Source organism: Glandiceps talaboti, chromosome 14 (genome assembly GCF_964340395.1).
Source record: "Glandiceps talaboti chromosome 14, keGlaTala1.1, whole genome shotgun sequence".
Lineage (NCBI taxonomy): Eukaryota > Metazoa > Hemichordata > Enteropneusta > Spengelidae > Glandiceps > Glandiceps talaboti.
The window spans coordinates 20031625-20054347 of record NC_135562.1 but is presented as its reverse complement, the minus strand read 5'-3'; the positions used below and the strand labels follow the sequence as shown (position 1 = coordinate 20054347).

General features: G+C 34.3%; 1 protein-coding gene across 1 annotated transcript; it reads left to right on the top strand.

The window, feature by feature from the left end:
* The first annotated feature begins 806 nt into the window (after positions 1-806).
* LOC144445400 (prolactin-releasing peptide receptor-like) lies at positions 807-16276 on the top strand. The gene is made up of 4 exons (XM_078134939.1): positions 807-1253; positions 5073-5474; positions 14169-14390; positions 16052-16276. The coding sequence occupies exons 1-4, from the start codon at positions 807-809 to the stop codon at positions 16274-16276; spliced, it is 1296 nt and encodes a 431-aa protein (XP_077991065.1).
* The last annotated feature ends 6447 nt before the right edge of the window (positions 16277-22723 follow it).

Below are 22723 nucleotides of genomic sequence, written 5' to 3'. Positions count from 1 at the left end.
TTTTTTTTCAAAATTAATTATAATCGATGTCGGAAAATCGATAAGGGTATCCAATGGACACGATTTGTCTGACGTCCAGATGTCAGATACTGATCATACTTTGTTTGTTTATTCATTCATTGCTCTATATGTTCATGCATGCATGCATTTATTTATTTTTTTATTTACCGTTACCGTAGTTCATTATATACATACGACTTCGTGCATTGCGGCTTAAAATGGAAATAAGTACAAAACGGAAGCGTACCTTTACAGATACAGCGCGGAGGAGTGGCAATTATAATCATAGTAACCCTCAACATTTGTATATAGTTTATCAATTTATATTGAAGTTGATTACACAAATTTTTGGTAATCTCGAAAATACATAATCGTACAATTACAAATTAACAGGATATCTTTGAAGAAGGTTCTGCATTCGCTGTACATGATTTATTCATACATTATATTAAATGCATAAGTAGCCATCTGGCGGTTTAGTAGTTATATGATCCCTACAAATCCACGTGATATAAACAAGTGAGCGCACCGACGTCTGACGAATACCATGGCAACATTTGATGAATGCTCTGTACTTCACACAACAAGTATATAGTTGACGTGGCATGGTTTGTGGAAGCATTATACATTATCGACTGCACGGATTCAGATTTAGAAATTTGTTATCAACTTATGGTTTGAAATCAAGGGTACCGTATAACACTTCAGATCAACGGACTGGATTCACCATATCTTTTTTTGGACGGAAGTTCATATGACTGTATGAACATTATCTTAATACTAAATAGCAAAGCTATTTCTACAAGATGATCGATATATTTAACGATTTCAACTATACAAATCTAACTACACCTCCGACTTGGCTGTTAAAGCGCATACACGCTCAAATCATTGCGTACATGCTGAATCGTTCTGCAACTGAAGGCCGCTACTGGGAGACTCAAACCCGACTCGAAGAAAGCGTTAGTATCGAACCCCCTACAGAAAACCTAGGACTTCATGAAGACTGGAGAGCAGCATTGACGAGTGCTTTTAGTTTCAACATTGCGATTTCAATCATTGGTAACCTGGTTGTCCTACTTGTCCTTGTTTTTGGACGATCAAAGTCAGACTTGAACATTTTTCTGATAAACTTGGCATTGGCGGACTTGACTATGGCTATTTTTTGTATGCCGTTTACTTTCACTACCATCATGTATGGTCATTGGATATTTGGGGCTGGTATGTGTCCAACAGTTATATTCCTACAACAGGTAAATTAAAATTATGACATTTTAAGCTTTACTTGATTATTATGCTGTATATTAGCGTGATCCTAGTTCTTTCTTTCTCATTACCCTGCCGACCCAAATTTTCAGCCCCAGCATCAAAATAATAAAAAAAATTGTCCAAAAATTGCTACTATAATATATATAACTATATATATTACTAAGGCATAAACAATTTGTGTTCTTCCGATTACATTCAATTTTAAAATAGGTGGGGTTGGAAGATTTTTTTAATTTTATTTTATTATATTTTCTTTTCATGTGTGAGTGTTTAGTTCAGGTTTTCTATCATTTTCCAAGTGGTCTCTTTGTTGTTTATTTCTTCCCATCAGATGTACAGCCATTACAGATTAGAAGAATAGTTTCATATTGTCTTTTTAAGTTGATGTCAGTTTCCCCACCTACTAGTTCGTTCTCTCTTCTCTCTCTCTCTCTCTCTCTCTCTCTCTCTCTCTCTCTCTCTCTCTCTCTCTCTCTCTCTCTCTCTCTCTCTCTCTCTCTCTCTCTCTCTCTCTCTCTCTCTCTCTCTCTTTAGTTTCCTTTCAAACGTACAGAAATCTTTTAACACGGTGAACCATGAGATCTTGTTAGGTAAATTAAAAGCCATAGGTATGGATGACTCGGCTGTAAATTGGTTTTCATCTTACTTGACCGACAGAAAGCAACTTGTAGATGTGTCAGGTATTTCATCTGATGTTGAAAATATTTATTGTGGTGTTCCACAAGGTTCCATTTTGGGGCCACTGTTGTTTTTAATTTATGTTAATGATATGGAAATTGCTGTCAGCTGTAAACTTTTCCTGTATGCTGATGACTCCGCCTTGTTAGTTTCTGGTAATAAGCTTGTAGAGATTGAGCAGCTTTTAGGTAAGGAACTCATGTCAGTTAGTGAATGGTTAGTTGACAACAAATTATCATTACATCTAGGAAAAACCGAATCAATTCTGTTTGGCTCAAATCGTAAACTTAATTCCAACACTAAACTTAATGTTGTATGTAATGATACCCAAATTACTCACAAAACATCAGTCAATTATTGTGAGCAGAATTAGACCAATCGCTTGGTGGTGAGGGTATAGCTGAAAAGGTTCTCAAAAAGGTATATGCCAGACTGAAATTTCTACATCGAAAATCTAATGTTTTGGATTTTAACACTAGGAATTTGTTGGCTTCAGCCCTGATTCAATGCCATTATGACTATGCATGCTCCTACTGGTACAAAAGCCTAACCCGACGTACAAAATCTAAACTACAAATCTCTCAAAACAAACTGATCAGATTTGTGTTAAACTTGTATCCAAGAACTCATATATCCTACACAACTAGGATGGCTTCCTATTGAACAACGAGTTGAACAGCTAAAACTAACTCATGTTTTGTTATTTTAAATGGTGTGCGTCGATCACCTGCATGCCTTAAATGTTAATTACATCATATATTTGAAACAGCTATGCAATTACTAAAGGGATAGCTCTAATCTGTTATCACAACCATTATATGTTACAGTCTTCTCACATATTTTCTATGATCAAAAGTCAAAAGATAAGGTTTCTATTTGGAGAGCAAAAGGATAAAGGCTATAGGCGTAAACAAACATTCACAGGGGCCAAACGAGCGCGAAGTCCGAAGGAACTAATTTCCATCGTTCCGATACTAAAATACAGTTTTGGAGTGTCAAATCGTAATCAAGTGTATTAGAAGTTTTGAAACATTTTGCACATCTCGCAATCAATGAGCTGAAATTGTTTAGATGAGCAATGATGCTGTAAATATTACGTCACTGTTGCCTTGGTTCCCGTTCAAAGTGTTCATTGTGTTGTTCTAATGACACGTTCGCATTATTGTTTCAACTGATCTAACTTTGTATTCAACTGATTATGTATCAACCGATAATTGTACGTGATATGATTTAACGGATAATGCAACAAAATCAGAAGATAGTATATCAAATGTTTACCATAACGTTAGTTTAACTATGTTATCAGATGATAGTATATCAAATGTTTAACATAACATTAGTTTAACTATGTTATCAGATGATAGTATATCAAATGTTTACCATAACGTTAGTTTAACTATGTTATCAGATGATAGTATATCAAATGTTTAACATAACATTAGTTTAACTATGTTATCAGATGATAGTATATCAAATGTTTACCATAACGTTAGTTTAACTATGTTATCAGATGATAGTATATCAAATGTTTAACATAACATTAGTTTAACTATGTTATCAGATGATAGTATATCAAATGTTTACCATAACGTTAGTTTAACTATGTTATCAGATGATAGTATATCAAATGTTTAACATAACATTAGTTTAACTATGTTATCAGATGATAGTATATCAAATGTTTAACATAACATTAGTTTAACTATGTTATCAGATGATAGTAAATCAAATGTTTAACATAACATTAGTTTAACTATGTTATCAGATGATAGTATATCAAATGTTTAACATAACATTAGTTTAACTATGTTATCAGATGATAGTATATCAAATGTTTAACATAACATTAGTTTAACTATGTTATCAGTTGTAACACACCTGCACGTACAATCACGATCGTGTTTTAATTAATCATTTGTGTTCAGTGTCGAATAATTATAGTGGCCGGCTTCGAATCTGCAAGTTTCATGTATGAGCCCCATCACTGCAGTTTGTTTCTGACTAGCTAAAGTCCTTGGGTAAGATTGGAATCACGATTGTGCCCCAGTCCACACCCAACTGTATAATTTGGGACCTGTTAGGATAGAGGTTGTAATGTGAATGCTATAATCCTACGTGATTATTAAGGCTGCACTGGATTGTGTTCTCCCGGGGAGTTGTGAATGTGCATATTTTGTTAAACTGTTCAGAAAAAACAAACAAATGTAAAACTTAGAGTTTCACGCATTGTGCGATCATAAGACAACTTAATCACGGCATATAGATAATGCGTTGTCTGACGATCGCACAATGCGTGAAACTCCGAGTTACAACCAAGAAAGAGTTCCAGTACCACCAAAACTACACACACACACACACATATATATATATATATATATATATATATATATATATATATATATATATATATATATATATATATATATATAACATAACATAATCATGTGATGATTGCAACGGCGTGAAACACTGTATTTTGCTTGATACTGTTATTTATTTATTTATTTATTAGCACATATATAATTATATTTATTTTAGCAATGTACACACACACACACATATTTTATATTATATATATATATATATATATATATATATATATATATATATATATATATATATATATATATATATATATATATATATATATATATATATATATATATGGGGGGGGTGCAAAAGTAATGAATAAACCAGAAGTAATGAATAAACCAGTCCTGATCAATAAGTATAATCAGACGTTTCGAATTAATATTTATTTACAAAGTATAAAGGCAACATATAAGTCTACAGGTATTAGACAGCCTCACATATATCTGTGTAGTAAATAGAAACGAGTGATAAACTGCAAGTTCTAATATATGGTAAAGTATGCATAACAATTTAGAGTAGATATCTTTGTAGTGATGTGTCGTGTTGCAAGTGGAACTAACCTTTCACATTACGTCATAATCCTTTCTAATGCATTTCGAATGAGTAATTACTTAATGGAAAAGCAATATTGATGCATGAGAAGTGTATTTGATATGACGATGAATAATGTGAATATTTACAGTTACTGTCGTAGATAAATTGTTTCTTTTTTATTTGAAAATACTAACGTTTGTTTTTTATGTATTATCTAGGTCTCTGTTATAGTCAGTATATATACACTGACAGCTATCGGTATCGACCGCTACTTTGCCGTGATTTATCCACTCAAGATAAGGGTGACTAAACACCGCAGCAAGATACTACTGGGAAGCATCATTGTACTTGCTGTCACATTAGCTGTGGTCCAGACAGCTTTCACCCACATTCGTCGATCATCACATGACGGACAGGGTATATACTTTTGCCAAGAATGGTCGCCAAGCAACAATTTCTTGGAAGCTTACGAAGTGTTCATCGTCATGACAACGTACTTCATCCCATTGGTCGTGTTAATGTTTACGTATGTAAGGATAGGGAGAAAACTTTGGGGAAGAATTATACCTGGCAACGCAGATAGGAGCAGGGATAAATCACATGCGTCATCAAAGAAAAAGGTAACGCTCTTGTGTTGAACAATTCATCGGTGAAATTAAGTCAACTATCATTTCCTCCCGTGTAAAGAGACTCGGGCGGGCAGGGCGGTATTTACCTAAATCCCAAAACTGTTAAGTCTTAATACAAGTCTTAGACAATTACAATACTATTTATTTGATGCAAATTAGTATGAAACATTACAAATGAAGTATTAACTATTCAACTGGTTGAAAACATATGCTATAAATGTATAGATGTATGTGAATTATACTAATTGAAAAGCAAGCCACCAATTGTATAAATGTATATAAATGGTATCGGTGCATCATCATCGTATGTACCAAGTATATCGACTCTGAAGACGCTACTATATAAGGAATTGCCTAATGACTGAAAGTAATTACTTATGCCAATCAAACTGATTAATATGCAAGTCATGTCTACCAGATGTATACAATAGATGTGGTATAGTGTTATCTCAAGTAATTTACACGGGTTGTAATCAGCCACTGACAACATATTGTATACGTCATTTATATGCAAATATGTATAATTAGTATTCATGAATGTCGCCCAAAACCTAATCATAACTACCCTTAAAATTGTATACAATTTTATTTGAATCGAATCAACAAATAACAGAGACTTTCTATTTGAACGCCTTGGTCCAAAACACTTAATAACTATTTTCATAAATACAGGCGAAGTATTTACTGATGTTCTATTCCCCAAATGTTGTACCTGCTACTGTCTATATATATATATATATATATATATATATATATATATATATATATATATATATATATATATATATATATATATATATATATATATATATATATATATATTAAGCAGTTTATTTGAACATATACAATAAACAGAGTAGAGTATCTCTGGTCAAGACGTTTCTTCTTGAGTGTATATATTCCTAAGATGCCATTAAAACTTGAATTTGCTATGCCGCGTTTCGCATTCAATGTACATTTACCACTCGAAAAGTAAGATTACTCACCTGACGTCATATTCTGACTAGCCTTAAGGTATGGTACACATGTATCATTTATACACTTCTGTATGTACATACGTGGAATGGCAATTAGATCGTAAGTAAAGTAAGAGAACACTGGTATAGTCTTGTTCAAGTTACATGTAAGAGGTTTGCACCTGTATAAAAGTATACCATTAGTATTCTGGTGTCATCTAACAGACGAATTAACTCTGATGTAGAAGAAAGGTCAGCATGTCGTCGTCATTACGGTACACTTGTTAAGTACACGAGATATACTAGGAGTGGAAATACAGGGGTAGCGTGTTTCTTTTGGCTGATATCAAAATATATATTTGCATTTGGTACCAGCACTTATTAAATTCCCATATATCTTTTGTTTAGCTTTCCTTAATTGCACAATATATCATGTCACAGTAGCGATTCATCAACTTTATGTTTCATCTAAACTTGTGATACGTGCATCACGTAAAGAAAGAAACCAGTCACCATTCTAAAATCTTCTAATGTAAGTTGATATGCTCGCTCCTTATGATGATATCTTTGATAGGGTCATAGCACGTCCTTCGATGTTGGTTCTAGTCGGAACAAAGGACAGACATGTCCAAGAATGATAGGTTGTTTGGATAGTCATGGTGACTGTACAATGTGAGTCTTTGGTGATTGCGATTGACTGGGGAGTGCTACATGGATAGACTGGCGCCTCACATAGAGCCCTTTGTACTCTAGCTATAGAATATGATAGTGTTCTTTTATGTGAATCATTAAAGTGTCTCAAACCTTTACATTTAATACAGTTACTGAACAACGGCACATCACACCTCTTCTCAGTATGAGTAATTCCAGTGAACTGACATCACATGTTGTGTTCTCACAAGCCTGAGTATATTTTTCAGCTGATAATGCTAAATAAAACGGGCTCTCTGATTGACTCACCCCACAGGCACTTGTTTCCCGAGATATGTATCAGAATGTTTCTATCAGAATACAATAAAATGTCGATGATATTGACGTGTTTTAGCCAATTGTACATGAAAGGGGTAACATAACACTTGTTTCTGTGATCGCACAATTTCACTCACCGCAAGATATAGAAATGGTTTGCAACAGAACACAATTATACAAATAATACATTTTGAATGAATGTGATTGAATATCGTCGATCCATAAACATCGATATCCAATCACGTTCACGGAAGGCAGTTAGAAAAAAATTTATTCGCTCTAATTCTCCTACATGGCCGTCAGAAATCGGTTGATATCTTTGGTAGGCATGGTCCGATTGTAACAACGGCACGATTTATAGGAAGTTTATTAAATTTGGGAACTAGGAAGTGACAAGGTTACATTTTCGAAATGTTTGCTGAGTAAAACGGTTTTCTATTGCAAACCTTGTCGATATCTCGCGGTGAGTGGACTTGCGAATTGCGCGATCACAGATGGAATCAAGTGTTACTTTACCCCTTATTACTGCACAATTAATTAATGGAATTTACTAGTTCGGGTATATAACATGTATTGTACGGTATATCGTAGCATTCAATTAGTGCCTGTAGGTTCCGATTCAGATATTTTATACTACATATGTGAAATTAAAATATTGGAATGTGAGTATTCACGAGCGTTCATTATTAGGCAAAATAAAACAATGTTTGTTTCCGATAACATAACTTCAGAAAATAGAGTAGGTAGGTCAGATTTTTATTTCATTTTACTGTGAATTTTAAAAAAGAAAATACTCACTGGCTTAGTGAGTGATGTTAACACCTAGTCCCATGTATGAAAATATCAATGTGTGTTTTACACGGCATAAAACCATCAAGCAATTGTTGGTAAAATCAAAGAACAAAACGGACAAGAAGGATATCAGTGGACCCATCTATCATATTAAATGTGAGGGTTGTAGTGACAGTCAGTGTAATCAGGACTATATAGGGGTAACGGAACGATCTTTGAAGACGAGGTTTCTAGAACATAGGCGTCCGAGCAGTAGTACGTAACGTTTGAAGTGTCCAAACACATGCACCAAATTTGCCCCGGAAATATCAATGGAGTCAGTGACCATTTATGAATGTGAACCCTCTTGGTTTGAAGGGGGGGGGGGGGGGTAAAGGAAGCAATATAATAGGATACAGGCCTACTTTGAACAAGGGTGGGGGCCGTTTTAATATTTCACATACAGGGACCAGGTGTTAACATCACTCACTAAGTCAGTGAATCATAGTAATTAACACCTGTGTTCCCAGTTCATGTTAATTACTTCAGTCTGTTGATGAAGTCCTTAGTGAGAGGACGAAAGTTTCAGGTACAACTTTAAAAGAGTTGATTGTGTTGGAAATTGAATACTTTTAAACTTCACAAGAAATACGGTCGGTTGGGATGTCGGAAACACATTTTTATTTGGCCTTACTAAGTTACAGATAAAAAGACAAGATAAAAATGATCAACAACAGAACAATTGCAAGTTTTCCTTGTGGAAGGCATTCAGTGTACATCTGGTTAGCCATAATACATGAATACAGCTTTTGAATTTCTTCGATTTGAAATTATATTTTGAGAGAAAGCAAGATTAAAACGTTATTTGTCTATTTAATGCCTGCATTATAGAACAAAGTGAGAACAGTATCATTATAGTACATGCACCAGATGATAATATTTGCAAATTGGTACTCAGTAATACTTAATTCATGTCTCCACATGGAAATCACTACAGTTCTCCAATTTATAATAAATACATCAGATGTTTAGGATTCAGACCAAGACAAATCCATTGAAAGGAAATATCGACTGTGTAAATCAATCAGAATCATCGATATGTGACATACTATGAAAATACTATATACCGATTTACTAAAAGATCATGGAGATAAATGTACACAGTACAATAAATAGGTGATGTTTAGTTTAAGGAGTATCCCTTCTATAAGTTAGAACCTAATTGGTACTTTGGAAACCTACCATAACCTATACTCTAATAGACTTTAACTATTGATCGTGGATAACCACATAATCCTACTACGCTCATACAACCCGTGAAAAATATATCTAAATTCGACATTCTGACGTCAATATACGTCTTAACACCATTCCTATAGTTTACCTAAAAAGAACCCCATAGAAGACACTATTGATAATGATGGTTAAACGTGCTTTAATAGTGACCCTTAACTATTAATATACTAGTATACCATGGAATTATTTTGACCAAACTAAATAATACTGAAATCTGTACAGCTCAAATCACAACATGTCCTTGTCAATGACTTGGCTTCAACTATACATCATAAATGAAGAAGTATGATCTAGTGGTCTCACATTATCTTTAATACTTGGCATGAAGCATTGATATTTATATGTTGTCGTTTTTGCACTGGATTAATATTGAATTGATTGGGTCTCCTTATAGTAACTCTAAGCTTTGAAATAACATGGGCTAATAGTCAAAATTATAGGATGTACATGGTGTATTAGATAATGCGTCAACAGGACGTCATCGTCTCGATAACATGTCATGTAGAAGGCTATCTCCCCTGGTAAGGTGGAGTAAATACACACATGTAACGATAGGCACTCCCTTGAAGACATGAAATATTAAATTCTATCAAATGGAGTCCGAGACATTTAAAACACAAACCTTACTCTGATGTTAAAGTCGCAGATGCTGACTTTATAAGCTTTTTTGAACTTGTGAAAGTACTTACATAAAAACTCAATTAAATTAATTATTGTTGTATAATGTTGATGTCAATGCATACATTCTATGACAGTACAGTTGGCTGCTGCAGTTAGTTGATCAGTTGATTGCATAGTAGGAATCCCTCGACATCTATATAAGGTATAATAAATTACGTCATCGGATTGTTTTGTAAGTTTTATCTTAATATCAGTGTTGAGTTCTGTTAATTGCAAGTAGTGGTTAAAGTGGGACAAACTGAGTTTATAAACTTGTCTACTCGAGTGACAAACCATCGATTACACTATTCTAGTATAATGTAAATGTCGATGTATGCCTTCTATGACATTATTCTTTTTCGTTTGGAATTATTAGAACAATTGATAGCAAGTTAGGGATTTACTTGACATTTTTTATTGGTATACAAATTACGTCATCAGATGATTTATAAGGAATCTATATTTACACTAAGTTTGAGTTAAGACTAGCTTTAGTATAAAGTAGAATGTTGCAAATATCTAAAGGTACCCCCTTCCAACACGTCTAAACTCACCCCCCCCCCTCCCAACACGTCTAAACTCAGCTTATAATTTATGCCCCTTTAATTATGCTTCACCAAGTAGCAAACAACAACTACGTGTTTTGATATACAGCCAAACTTACAACAAAGAACGTATGTACACGGTTTGTGCCTCTTTAGTCAGGGCCTCAGAAAATATACTAAATATACAAAGGGACGATCGCACAATGCCGGACAAGTTCAACAAACGAACATAGATCAGTTAGGTCAAAAACCCCTCCCCACCTCCCGCTGAACTAACGTTCACAAGGGCGACATCGAACATTTACATAAGATGTAAACTATAATGATTAAAAATGTAGAGGTCACACCACTACAATCAATGTAATGTAAAAACATAATTGTAAACATTTTAAAACACTACCGTAAACCCAGCACCATAATATCTAACATTAGAAGTAAATTGTTATGAACTTTCAACATCTCAGGAGTAAATACAAAACCTGTTATCGTTGAAGGCGTGAACGTTTTCCATCGAAATCTGGTTAGAAGTGCGAAAACGGAGTTCAACAACGACAGACCCCTCCCCCTCCCCCCGCCCCCTCAACGAAGTTCGCTTATTGAGCGTGTGTGACACTGTGTGATTGTTCCTTAATATACTAAATAGCTAAGGACGTTCAGCGGGTTTGGAGAATTACGCAGATGCCGTGACTATACATATAATTACGAAAAATACTAAATTATAGACATCTTGCAGTTAACAAGCTTGAAAATGTACTACATATATTAAATCAAACAGGTAAATGGTTAACAATGAACAAACCACCTAACCGATGTTACTGACATTTTCCTAAGGTAAATTTCATATGCTTTGATAGCATTGTATTGACGCCATCCCTCAGGACGTCTCAGTGAATTCGAATGCTAAAGTTTTGAATAACATTAACGTCAAACGCATTGGTAATATTGTATAGGGAGGAGAATTACTAAAACATGCATGTGATATACACTTGGTGTAATTTGTATGTACTACATTGCTAACAGCATACTAGAAGAAAGCCATGCTTCAAAGGCAGAAGCTGACTTTTATCTTGTTGTTGTGTATTTTTTTCTGCTATTAATAAATGTTATTCACGGTATTCAACTTACTGATTTATAGTTGTATACTTAACGTACGTGCAATTGACAACTCAAACTTGGTACTAGGATATAACTTCTAAATGAGTTGATGACGTATTTTATTATACGTATAAAAATATACAATAACTCCCAACTAAATATGCAGTCAACAGTTCTAATAATGCCAAAACACAAATTGTAATATCATAGAAGGTATGCATTGGCACTGTAATGTCATAGAAGATATGCATTGACACTAACATTATGCCAGTGAATCAACGTCTTCTGTCAGTATTTTCACGTCATCAAAGTTTAGCTTATTAAACCAGTTTGTGTTACTTTAGCAGTATTATGTATTTGACACACACATTAACTTTCAATGAATGTCATGCATTTTCAGACGTAACCCGTCCTATTTTCTGAGGTCAAAAACCGGAAATGAAACGTCACTTATTAATCTTAACTTGATAGCAGAGTATACGTTATTGATTTCACACTATGGGATACATTGTTATAAATCGTGATCAATACTCTCAATGCTGTCACAACAGGTTTAACACTTCAATGTGGGTTTCTGAAACCTAATGGAACGTAATACCTATAATGAATAAAACCACCCTTGCCGTCTCTATTCACGACAAATGTCGCTCTTTCCCTGAGAATATACAATGTGTGTAGATTGTATTTGTTGATGAAATGTTTGTATATTCACGGCATTTCATCAAATGATATAGGCCTTTATCCTGTATCTACGTCAAGCTTGATGTGGTGTGGTTTGATATATGATATATGACTGATAACCTTAGATCTAAAGTGAAATCAAATGTTCTCACTTCTTAACAATTTGCTAGAGGGTAATCACATATAGGTCTGATAGGTGAGGGCTGAACTAATAGCTCTTATCAACATTCAGGATTTCTGTTTTTAATCTTATAATACACGTTTATAAAGCGGAGTGAATTATTTAATATGATGGAAACAGCACAATGGTAAAAGCTATTTACTTCAAGCAACACGAATTTCTTTCTGATTGGGATAGTTTTCATCGATCAGCAACACACCTGTCTCTTGTAATCTGGCTTGAAAGTAATTAAGGCATGAAATTACATTCTACTAGCGAGAATTCACTACATTTTCACAAAAATGATGGAAACAGCACAATGGTAAAAGCTATTTACTTCAAGCAACACGAATTTCTTTCTGATTAGGTATTTGCGGCTTATCAGACCTTCAGTATCCTACTGAATGATAGTTTTCATCGATCAGCAACACACCTGTCTCTTGTAATCGGGCTTGAAAGTAATTAAGGCATGAAATTACATTCTACTAGCGAGAATTCACTACATTTTCACAAAATTCATATCGACCTCTTGGATTTATTTAGATATGACGTAGGCGTTTATTTTTAGTCAATTTAGTTATTGTCGGCCAAAAACCATTCTTAACGATTTTGACTTTCAACACACGATTAAGACCAGATGTAAACTGAATGTCTTCAATAAGGGCACAGTTTTGAGATTGTCGTTCCTACAGACAATTGTTGGAATACAACAGAAAATATGTAATAAGTTAGTTATTTTTTCTCATTGATTGTTATTTTCTCATTGCTGTTAGTGATCTCCTGGCCATCACAACATGTACTGTGACATTTGTTGAGAATGTAAAAAAAATAAGTGCATCGTCGTACCACTTTAGACAACATTTCCTGATGAGAAACTATTTTTTCCTTTTTAGTGGCCTACAAAAATATGCCAATAATTTATTAAAACTAAAAGCTACATCAATAATATTTTCAGGATAAGTGCGCTCTGGTATTGCAAATGTATGTATCAAATTATATTGAATTTGAAGGGTTCATTCTTGAGATATAGCCTAATTACCGAAAACCATTAATTATGTAAATTTCTCGTTAACATTCTTGGGATGTTTACCGAAACTTAATCAGTTCTTGTCACTACCCTACAGAACACATGCAATACATTTCGTTTGAATTGAGCCAGTCGTGTTTTAGAAAATGGTGATAAAGTCGCACCACTTTAGACGACATTTCCTGACGAGAAACTATTTTTTTCTTTTTTGTGGCCAATCAAAAATATGCCAATAACTTATTAAAACTAAAAGCTACATTAGTAATATTTTCAGGACAGGTGCGTAAATCCATGTCATAAATAGTCTTCTGGTGAACACTCTGTGTGCAGCTGTAACCATATACTGCATTCCCATTCAGTGAATATTTTCTAACTTCACATAGGTGATATTTTACTTGTTGTGGTAGTACTGTTCATTATTTGTTGGTTATCCATTGCTAATTAAATCTGATGGCGACATTGTACATCTACCCTTATTCAAGGAATATATTCTAACAATGTTCTAATTCACATATCATTTCACAGGTTATAAAGATGTTGATTGTTGTGGTAGTGATGTTCGCTGTTTGCTGGTTACCCCTTCACATATTCAATCTGGTGGCGAAATTTAACCCTATTGTTTACCATGTGGAAGACTTGGAGGCACAAGATAGAATACGGAAGATAAATGCATGTGTGCTGTGGTTGGCCATGTCCAATAGTTTCATGAATCCTATTATTTATAGCTTCATGAATGACGGCTTCAGAGTAAGCATTTCTCTTTTATCATCATCATATTGTATAGGTTTATGGTGATTCGAGTTCATATATAAGTATAGTACATGATGAAAGTAGCACAAGCTGAGTTTGTAAACTTTTTACTCAGTGAAATACTTACATAAAACCTAGTTTGTATATTGTGGTAATGTCAATGCTGGAACAGTCGATTGCACCCCATGACATCCTTCGACATTTTAGTGGAACACCATTGCCTTGTGGATCTTAACATTAGATACAAACTGAATATTCATGACTCTAAGGACAAGAACAAGAATTTCATTTTGATGTTTCTTTGCAATCAAGCAACAATTATGTGATGTAAAATAAAGAAATTACTCTTCAAAACCCACAGTTTTTGAAAATACCCACTTTCCTGGAATGCTGTTCCCCATTAAGTATGCTTCAATAAGTACTGAGTACACTTTGTTTATGCAGCAATAATTACGTGGTAGATGCAGGCTTTCTGTCAGACTTGATCGATGTTAATATTTTTATTGGGTTTTGTAAATTCCTAAAAGGAGACAAATTTACAAAACAACGCATATATATATATATATATATATATATATATATATATATATATATATATATATATATATATATATATATATATGTGTGTGTGTGTGTGTGTGTGTGTGTGTGTGTGTGTGTGTGTGTGCGCGCGCGCGCGTATGTGTGTATGTATGTATTATATATTATATATATATATGCTTCGGAATCAGGCATGACTTCACTAGTAAAGGTTCAGACAAAAACGTCAATGTCCTTTGTGTCGCTACCCCACTTTACCCACTTTCATGTCTTGTACTAGATTCTTGTTGGAACTAGATATGGTTAAGATTATTGCATGCGACCCTTTTTATCTTGGCCGACCTTCTATTGCAGAGTATCGTTTATGATGTCACTTTTAACAACAATATTTCAAATGTTGCTAACATCGTACTGCATTGCCTCAGTAATATAAAGTTATTTCCCGACTTCTGAAACATGCATTTTAGTTCAATTAATTAAAATAAGTTATATTATGTATGACAGTGGATACAAATGAGATTCTACAGAACGGCCATCTTTTACTGCTCAAAAACAGTCCACGTTTAATTTAATTTGTTTTTCGTAATTGAAAGTGTATTCCTTTATTAGAGGGAGATGATGTGTGTCATTTACGGTTTTGTTAATCTTGTGTTGATATTAGTCTTGTAGCCTCAGTCATGCTATAACCTAGCTGTTTCCATGGTTTTGGTATATTGTAAAAGTTCCCTGCTACCTACTATATACCTACGCTCAACACCGATTGCACTCAAAGCAAATACATAGAGTGATAAGGTTACTGAATGATAATGAGACATAAGGTATCAATGGCGTCACATCACATACCTTCATTACCATCAACATCACATTCTGCTGTTAAGTATGATTGATGGCATGAGGAGGTTTTCTTCACCTTTTTAGTATTTATATCATTGTACCCTATATATATTATGCCTAAATACCACATCTGAGCGAAGCAAGCAATACGTACTCGTAAATATGGTTAAGAACGCTACAGGTCCCTTTATTATGCAACAGACCCCCCCCCCCCCCAACCCAAAACAAAAGTGAGTGTGTACCCCTGTGAATGATTTAGTCGTCTCATTTACTTTTTTTACCAGGCAGACCTGAAGTACATGTATACTTATAGTATCTGTCAGTGCAAACGACCTCAAAAGCAAGTATACTTTACATCGTCTAGGCGGGAACGAAGAACACGGTCACTCTATTCGACGTCTACTTCGTTCTTGACAAATACCAAATTGAACAGAGTACTGGCGCCTAAGAAACAACAAGTCGAAGTGGAAACAGTTCCACAGGAGTTGATGACACAACATGCTGACTAATGTAGGTCTTACTTTTTTATACAGCTATGTCTATTTTTCCAAACGTTGATTATCTCTGACATTTAAGTAATGATTCTTTGAATTGTTTTGTGGGACTAATAACAGCCCAACGGCAATAACAGCATTCATGACTTGCCAGTAGAATGAGTCGATATGTTGCCTGTATATTTCCTGAATGCACATTTTGTTGTACACCTGTTTCCTAAGTATTTATTCAAATTATTGGCAATAGTGGTGCATAACCTGCCTTTCAATTAACCTTGACAATTTCTATGCTGGTATATGTCGTAAATTGCTTCCCATCCTGTACAGTGATCACACGTCATAGATGTAGTTAGCACCAAAAGGGTAATCAACTCTTATATGCTTACAAAAACCTTGTACTTTTCATTCGTAGTTGAACAAATGGGTAAAATCTATATGATAATATGATGCCTAACTCTTAGTAATGGTCTATGTAATTCATTGTCTCTCAATTTTAATTTTACAGAGACATCAAGAAATCCTGTTTTATATCAAAATTGTGAGTATTAACACCAAGTATTTATGGTGTTAGAGACAAGTTCATGAGAATATAAGTATTGTAGTATTTTGAGTTTCTAAAGTTCCAAATTAGCTTTCTATCAAAGATTCCAAATAACAGGATACTAGTTTGTTCTTTTCAAGTGTGTGTCAGAGTTTTGTACAAAGTCGACAACGTCTGTATCAGAGTGAAGTGACGTCACATTCAAAATTATATAATATATGTAATTATGTGTTTTTTGTCAATCATCAGATTTAAAAGAAGAGATATACATGTGTCTTAGGATAAAGAAAAGAATGTTCGAATGCTACTTTTTGTCATCCGTTGCCATGGTAGTCACACATCAACAATACAGTTCGCAGAACTTTGATAGATACATTGCAAATGCAAGCCATTACTGAGCAGGAAATTAAATATAAACAGAGCTTGATAATATATCAAATTATTTTACATGTTTATTTCCGACTTAGAATATTCATGTTACTCGGATCCTCTTTGTGTGCAGTATTTTTTTTTTACTTATCATTTTCATGAACCTGTAAGGTATGCCATGCTGGGGCGCCCTCATAGATCGGACAGCCCTCTTCAAGATCAACACCATTGACGGCGGAGCGACATAACGTATTTTACAGGGTATTATTATATGAAGATTTTTCATGTGCTATTATACTACTAGTGAAATAGTCTATAATGTACATTTAAGCATTAACATAATAGAACATTCACCTCTTTTCTTAAGTCAAAGAGTTTTAGAACTTTCCGTTGAGAAAACGGTGTGAATTCTCTCTTAATATAACTAGTTAATGTGCAAAATGACGTAATCAATCGAGATATTTTGTATTTGTATAACAATGTAATCATGTGTGTAGTTTCATTATTCAAGTCGTGGCCATTTAAAAGGTAACTTAATAAAAATGTGTCAAATATATAAATTGTGACATTAGCTTTCATAACTAACTTTTGCAAATCAAATTATGTGGAAACAGATGGTGATTACTGGTCAATATAGATTGTCTTATACAAAAACTTGCACCAAGTATCCTGGGATTAGACACTTTGAATCTCCGTGATTTACAATTATTCAGCTAGTACATAGTAAAGATTGATTTTTAAAATACATATGGCTGTCATTCCGTCAAATTTGCATATGTGGCAAAACAATGACTTTCATATGTCGTATATATATATATATATATATATATATATATATAATTAATATAATTATATATATATATATATAATTGACTGGATGTAGATAAAACCACATAAAAGTGCTCAATACGGGTAGTAGAGCGAATTAAATACAGGTTTTGAAAATTTGAACCAAATTATATGCTATAGACCCTACAGAACTGTTTCGTGAGGTGCGTAGTCCTCACTCATCAGGGGTAGAATGGAATATAGTATCTGCGTTTCCTTACCGTTAAATTCTATTATTCTAATGTTCCTAACAGGGAATATCTACCTAGTAACATAGCGTATTAGCATAGTTAATTTTTCTGCAATAATGATTTATGTCTATGCCTACACGACGACACAAGTTCATTCCGTTTATTTAGAGTGCAACGATGTGGTTGACAAATTATAATATACTTTTCAGTTATGCAGAGATTACATCTCTGACTGGAGCTGTTGTACGGTCGCGCGCGTGCGATAATTTTCCATGTGATGTCGTAATCAATTTCTTTATCCTTAAGAAACCATACATACTTACTTAGTTCTGTTGAGTTTCTTGACAAATTGTTGCGGAATGAAGCTGTGGACGGGAAATGTTTACAAAAGAGCGTGGTATACCAGGCAACAGTTCAGCGTAAAGACACCAATATCCGCGAAACGTATGTCGGACTTACTGAAAACGAGTTCAAGACACGGTACAATTTATTACAAAGACAGACAAGCACTCAAATATCATGTAAAACTGCATGTAAAACAAGTACTCAAACAAGCTTTCACTCAAAGACATCATCCCAACTGTTGTGTTATATGGCAAAGTTATTGTGCAAATTTTTACGGTTTCTCTAGATACAAAACTGCATCATTTTTTGACCAACTGCTATTTGACCTTGAATGTGGAGATCAAAGTCAAAGATCAGATATAAAACGGAAGCTTACCTTTGGGAATAGAAATTTAAAAGGTGTCTTTTGTGTATTCAACTTCTTGAGATTCAAATATGAATGTCTCATTAGAAAGTTCATCATTGATAATATGAGGGTAGGCACTTGAATGGAGTCACTGTGATTTATACATCCGATACATATTGTGAAATTTTTCAACAAATATGGCTGCCATATTTGGCCATATTTGATTCAGTCATAAAACAAATAGACGTGCATATGTCTCGTATGGTATGTTACCTTTGTGCCAGGTGTGGTTTAATTTTTTTTTTTTGGTTTGTTTTTTGGTGCATGCCAGAGACATGAGGGTGAATACACACATGCACTCACAGACAGATATACTGAACCCAATGTAAAATTCCCTACGGGCGACTAATAACAAGTTTTATTGCGATGAGATGCACCTTTAAGTATCATTCTTCAAATTGGGCAGTGATGAGCAAAATACTCACTTCTACAACTTGAATCATTAAAAAATATTTGTACTAGGGTATGGCCATGGACTACAAAGAATGTTTCATTAAAGTCCTGCGAAAACGTGACAACTTTCTGCAGGGAACTGGATGACTGAGTTGTGTGTGTGTGTGTGTGTGTGCGCAACTATAATGACCATGAAAACATTGAACATCCATAGACAGTGGAGAAGCCTATGAAATATATAACAACTTAATATACAGTAACATGAAGTACATGTATCAGTAAAATAAACCTTGACCTAAAAAAAAATTAGTCTGAATGAAATAGATACATTTTGGAGTGATTCAATTCAGTATAGTACACTATGATATCACACACCATAGAGTACCATACACTATGATATCACACACTATAGAGTACTTAGATGCAGTGTGTATATTACAGAGTACCATACTGATGAAATATTCCTTATTGTCACAATCAATTCACTGTGACACTCAATCATGTATCTTCTCATAAATGAAATCTCTGTGGAAACTTAATTGTCCATAATACATCTATTTCTTGCCAACACTGGTAAAACATCCAAATAGCGTGGTTATCATTTCCCAGTGAAAATTAAATGATCATAGGTGTCAAAATTCAAGATTGTTTATTTCAGCTAATTCACATCAGTCTTGAAAAGAAATTTTATTCATGTTCCTGTTGACCTTGACTATCACTGAAGTCCTTCCTTCATCACATCCATGTGGGTTTGTGTCTTCTTTCTCAATATGAGCAGACATGGTATCATCTTTGATTTACATACATGTAGAATCTAGATGGATGTTTACTTGTAGTTGCACAATGTTTTTTCCCATCCCTAGCTAAATGTTCTTCTCATTATCTGTATTTAAAGAAGAACAAAAATCGGGTTTTAGTTACCAGCATACATGCCTTGAATGGACTGTCTGGGTATTACAGTTTTCAGCACAACTGAACTGAGGTTCAGTAGTGCTATAGGGATCGCCCGGCATCTGTCTGTCTGTGAGGTGCATATGTACCACATGATATATGGTCACCTATATGAATGAAGCAGCATATTGCATGTCTGAGAAATGACATATTACGGATGGACAGGCAAACAGATGGATGAACAGATGGCACCCATTCTCCCCATCAATTGCTTTAAGTCAATGTGATTTATCCCAATTAGTAAAGAATTTGTAGCCACTGTCTCCAATGAGGTTGATCAACAATGTGGTGAGATACACTTTGGTGGTGCTGAATTGACCATAAGAGCACAGAAGAGCAAGTACATTCATTGGGATTATCATCCTAATGCTGAATGATTTGAACATGAAAATCAAATGTCATTGAAAACTGGCATGCCTGGAGGGTGTATCTTGTTGTACTGTGGCAACAGATGTATAAACAGGAATCATTACGAGACAAAAATTCTCTGAAATTTTACAGAGAACTACAATGTAATAACATACCTGCTGATATGAACAAGAACTTTGATGCAGTAAAACAATTCCTGACACTAGTTGTCAAATATTTTGTCATAGAGGGTGTGCTGAAAGTCTTTGAGATGGCATCAACTACCAGCAAACCAAACCATCACATCCCTCATATACACATCAGCAAGACCATCTGTAAGAAAGAGTACATAAACACAGTCATTGGTAAATTTGTTGATGACTTCATAATACCTGACACAACAACATAAAGAGTACCTACTGGTAATGACTCTACTGAGATTCATTCGAGTAGTATCAACCAAGACCACGCATACTGTGTTTCTAGACACAATGATTACCTACATTAAAATGAAAGATGCTCAGTACATAATGATGGTAACTATCTGAAACTATATATTTTCAGAAATGTGACTATGTATACATTTTTTCATGGTGTTGATTATTTTATACTGACCCAAAGTGAGTGTGTTTTGGGGGTGACAACACAATTTTTCATTAATTCTGTTAATTAGTCAATGAAAATGTGTAACTTGACAATAAACTACAGAGTCATGATGTTTCGGAGTGTTTTAGATTCTTCACATTTCAAACATAAAGTCAACAAAATTCTATGCGCCTATCATGCCTTGTTCCTATTGAAAAAAGAAAGTGAAAGAGAGGTACTATAAATCTAAACTCTTAAATCACAGTACTTCACTTTCACTTCATAATATTGTAAAAGACAGGTGATAGGAACATGGAATTTTTTTTGAATTTATGTTCACATTCTGATGAATCTAAAACTTTCACATTATGACTCCACATTCTGATGTCAAATCACATTTTCTCATAGAATCTTTCATGGAATTAACAAAAAACATGTTTGTGATGGTGAATGTAAAAAAATCAACAGCACAACAGTAAAGGTCACATACGGCATAGTGGGTGGGTGGGTCTATGCATATGGTTATAATCATTAGTTATACATGTAAAATACGTTACGGTATAGAACATCATGTGTCCACTATGTTTTGACTTTCTACTTGGTTTATCCATCCATTGTTTTCGTAAGAAAACCAGATTTTTTATGTGAAACACGTGATGAAAAATAAAAACAAGCAATCAGCCCACAAATCTGATGCACTGAGATTGGGGCGAGTTGAAACTGGGGCGAGTTGAAATCTAAACTAATTTTTGACCAACACATAAACAAGCTTAAGATTGTACAAACTGCCTATTGGGAATAGTATGGAGGACTTTAAAGTTTCTCGACCAGGACACTTTCATTTTTCTGTATCGTAGACTAATCGGACCTCAGTCTGGACATCATATAAATCAAGTCAAAGAAACACCATCGAATCAGTACAAAGAGCAGCTACAAAATTGATCCCAGGATTGAAAGATTTATCCACAGGCATTTGTTTCCCGAGTTATGTCTCAGAATATTTCTATCAGATTACAATATAATGTCGATAATATCGTTAATATTGACGTACATAACCAACTATATACGAAAGGGATAAAATTACACTTGTTTCTGTGATCGCGCAGGTTCACTCACTGCGAAAGAAAACACAAGGTATGAAAGGCAGCCACCATTACCGTACATAAACATGAACATTCAACCGGCCGTTGTACTGGGCAAACATTTCGAAGATTTTACCTTCCATCCCTTCCTAGTTCCCAAATTTAATAATCTTCTGATAAATCGCGTTGTTGTTACAATCGGACCACGCTTACCAAAGATATCAACCGATTTCTGACGCCATGTAGGGGAATTGGAGCAGATAATTTTTTTCTAACTACCTTCCGAGAACGTGATTGGATATCGATGTTTACATGGTAAATGGAGAGCCACTATCGGCCGCAACATGTGCTGCTGTTACATAATGGGATAGGACAATATGCAAAAATAGGTAGTTAGAAAAAATTTATCTGCGGCGACAGTAG